The 3592-nt window shown below is 46.5% G+C and overlaps 1 protein-coding gene across 1 annotated transcript; it reads right to left on the bottom strand.

Moving 5' to 3' along the window:
- Positions 1-404: 404 nt before the first annotated feature.
- On the bottom strand, positions 405-1659 carry LOC147979327 (uncharacterized). Its single transcript, XM_087516732.1, has 2 exons — positions 1337-1659; positions 405-1257 (listed from the first exon to the last, which is right to left on the bottom strand). The coding sequence occupies exons 1-2, from the start codon at positions 1657-1659 to the stop codon at positions 405-407; spliced, it is 1176 nt and encodes a 391-aa protein (XP_087372858.1).
- Positions 1660-3592: the final 1933 nt, after the last annotated feature.

Raw genomic sequence — 3592 nt, 5'->3', positions numbered from 1 at the left:
ATAGATTGATGGATATATTTTTGAGGTCTAGACGTGCACTCGAAAGTGTCGCGGCTGGTCCAAGACAAGTCGAAGTTGTTACATCAAGCATTGGTGGAGTCCAACGAGCCGGAAGGACTGCAGCATATACATCAGGGAGGCTGTGGTTAGCTAGCCTCACCGTTGTTGGAAGCTGATACAACGCAGCTCCATGGCCAGTATGAAGCAAAGACCCGGCGAGTAAAAGTAAAAAAAAAGATATATCACAAAAGCTATCATTTTATTGATCGATGATACAAAAGTTCACTGGGACTAATCAAACTTTGTTCTGGACGAGCTAAGACAAATTATATTTAACTAAGATAGAACCTATTTGAACTAAGTGCAGCTTTTGCAGAGCAGTCTATGATCTCTAGTCCGCTCCCTCACTCAGGAGCTTTGTATGGTAGGATCGTCGCGATCTCCGAAAGCGTCCCGCCGGCGGCCAGGAAGGCAGCCGCCTCCGCACGGCGTCTTGTGTACGACTCGGCAACCTGTGATGAACTCCGGACTGCATCCTCATGAGCTTCAAGATGGCGGGAGCTAGAAGTCATCATGTCAGCTAGGACGCCTGTGCGCTTTTCAGCCAATGCCGACATCTCGGTTTCCTTCTCGCAGAGGGCCTTGTACTCCTCGGCAAGCCGTTGATGTTTGCCGGCAAGCACCCGATGTTCTTCGGCCAATTTATTTTGTCTGTTGCAGATGGAGGCGAGGATGGCAAGGTGTCCCTCTAGGCGCGGCCCTTCCTTCTTGAGGCTGCGAAGTCCTTGAGTGACCCCCGCATGAGCTGCATCGAGTTTCTCTAGCATAGATGAAACTTGTGCCGGCGCGGGTGCCGATGTGTGGGAAGTGCCAAGACCACCTTTTCCGCCCAAACGAGCCACCACTGTTTCAAGGTGGAGAATCAGAATCTCGAGGTCCAGCGGGACCTCGTTCGCATACGGGATCTTCCACATACTTATCACAGACTCTATTTCCGTGATGGTTAGCTCCTCATTGAGCGGCTGCTCCCTTAGCGCCTCTTGTATATCTTTGAGTCCTATTGAGATGTACTTTGCTGCTATTCCAAGCGGGAGAACAAGGCTTGGCATTGAGATGTTACTTGTTGGAGGGACTTTGAGCTTTTCGAGCAGAGTGTTTTCTCCAGCAAGGATATTCTGGTGTTGCTCAATTAATACACGGAGTTCCTTTGCCTCAGGGGAATAAAAGCCTTCTAGATTATTTGATTTGCTGAGACATCTAGAAAGGCGACAAAAAGAGAACGAGTCAACAAAGCATCAAAAGAAAATTCATGCAAGGGTGGCGGGGGATTATACACGTACCGCAAGCAGACGTCCTTGGCTTCTTTGCAGTTATCCCAACATCTTTGTCATTGATAGCTCCCGATGACCTCTTCTTGTCCACTTCGGGGGTGCCTGTTGATGTGGTTAAAGAAGCGGGCTTGGTCACCAGGGAGGCGGGTTTTACGACGAGATCGCTCCGTGCCACAGTTGAAGAATTCGCAGCTGGATCACTCATTGCCGGGGGCGTGTGCTTCTCCACCGAACTAGGCTTGGCCGGAGGTGCGGATTTGGTGGCCGGCTCATCTTGGTCCATGTTTTCCATCACCTCGTCTAGGAGTTGTTCCATACCGCAGCTCATAGGCACGAACGCAACACGTCGTCAAGCTTGTCCTGCATGCATACAGGATATACGTAGAAGTAAGGAAAAAATACATTCATGCGAGCTCTGTTTCTTTATTATTCTCTTTACCTCCAGGTTCCCTAGTGGTGGAGCGTCGGTACCAAGGGAGATGGATGTCTCGTCAGAATTCTTTGAGTTGCGGTTCGGGTAACTACGCGTAGTCCGTGGCGGGGCACTTGGCAACGGCGGTGACCGATGTGTGTACTCCACTCCTTTGGAATGGTTTCCCGACTTGCTTGGAGGTGGTGGAGGAGTTGATCCGCCTTTGATGTTCCTGCTGCCGCTCCTCGAGCCCTCAACATCTCTCGATCCATACTTCTTCGACTTGTCGCCCCGTCCCATGGTGTCCTAATGATACGAGTGAAATAACAAATACAAAGTTAGCAGGAGACAAAATATACAAGTGTATCTACTGGGCATGCACACAGAACACGCAAAGTCAAGGCGGGGCATTAGCTTCAGAGAAGAAGTAACAAAGGCGTACCTTTTTCTCTTCAGATCGTATGTGTCATGGGCGATGATCGAACTTGTGTGCTCTTGGACGCTACCCAGGGTCTTATTTTTATAGTAGCTTACATGACACATACATGGCAAGACTTGTGCTAGAGCCTTGATCGGACTGACCGGGAGCTCTGGATTACGTCCAGGATGTTGCTTCCTTATATGAAAAGTTGAAGTAAAATTGCCTTGTATACATCCATTCGATGTGTTTGAGATGAGTACTTCACAGAGCAATTTAATGATTATCTTTCACTAGTGCAGAACCGGGCAATAGCACCGGTTCGTAAGGCCCTTTAGTGCCGGTTTGATAACCGGCGCTAAAATGTAGGCACTAAAGGCCCCCCTTTAGTACCGGTTCTGCATGAACCGGTGCTAAAGGGCAACCACGTGGCACGAGCCAGCTTCGGGGGCAGGGAGCCCTTTAGTACCGGTTGGTGTCACCAACCGGTATTAAAATGTTGGGGGGGGGGGGTTTGGGTTTATGATTTCTTTTTCATTTAATTTTGTGTTTTCCATTTAATTCTTTTTCGTTTGCTGGTATTTTACAATACTACATATTGTACACGTTATGCATATATATAAATAGAATTTCTAGTAGAACCGATCATAATATATATATATATATATATATCATCGAATGTCTCACAACCACCATTAATTAATTCACACATATATACACACATGTATATATATACAATTTCTCCTGATTGGTGCCTTCGGAGCCAGTGGCATTAGCCTAGCTAATTGGTGCCTTCGGAGCATGATAACAATTGGAAGTGGTTCATGGGGGCGGTAGCGGGTAATAGTATTCTCCTTTGGGATCTATGACCTGGTCGAGCAAAAATCCCGCTATTTCCTCTTGAATTGCTTCTATGCGGTCCTGTGCTAGGAGCTTATCCCGCACCTCTTTGAACTGTTAAGAAGGAGATCAATATGCATGTGTATTAGTTGTGTGACTATATATCGATAATGGTGTAAAAATTGTGAATAGTGTTCTGACAATCGATATCGTACCCACTCCTGTCTTTGAGATTTGCTCCTTTCGGACGCCATCATGCGAATGTTCTCGCAAACATAGTATGCACATAGATCATTCCCCGGCGCCTGCTTCAGGGCCTTTACAAGAATGGAATTTTGATCAGATAATAATTAATCAAGCATGATAATTAAAGAGATGGCAGCTAGCTAGTCCTACTTAATTACTTACCTTGGGTCGATACCATTTCAGACTTTGTTTTCATGGGCCTGGAGTGACCCTGATGAACTTTGCCCAAGCCCTGCCCGCCGACAAAGAAAATGAATAAATGGGTTATTAAATAGTTGTTATCAGGAAATGACGAACTAATTAAATAGGACGAGATATAGTTAATAATGATTGAAATTACCTGTT

The sequence above is a fragment of the Triticum urartu genome, chromosome 3A (genome assembly GCF_056163025.1).
Source record: "Triticum urartu cultivar PI428250 chromosome 3A, HENAU_Tu73, whole genome shotgun sequence".
NCBI classification, from domain to species: Eukaryota; Viridiplantae; Streptophyta; class Magnoliopsida; order Poales; family Poaceae; genus Triticum; species Triticum urartu.
The sequence above is the reverse complement of the archived record's forward strand: the minus strand, read 5'-3'. Positions and strand labels throughout refer to the sequence as shown.

Bases quoted from the DNA above. Each gene is read 5' to 3' on its own strand.
- LOC147979327 (XM_087516732.1), bottom strand. From the start codon at position 1,659: ATGAGCTGCGGTATGGAACAACTCCTAGACGAGGTGATGGAAAACATG. The intron at 1,258-1,336 runs GTGTATAATCCC...TCGCCTTTCTAG, and splicing joins AGGACGTCTGCTTGCGGTAC to ATGTCTCAGCAAATCAAATA.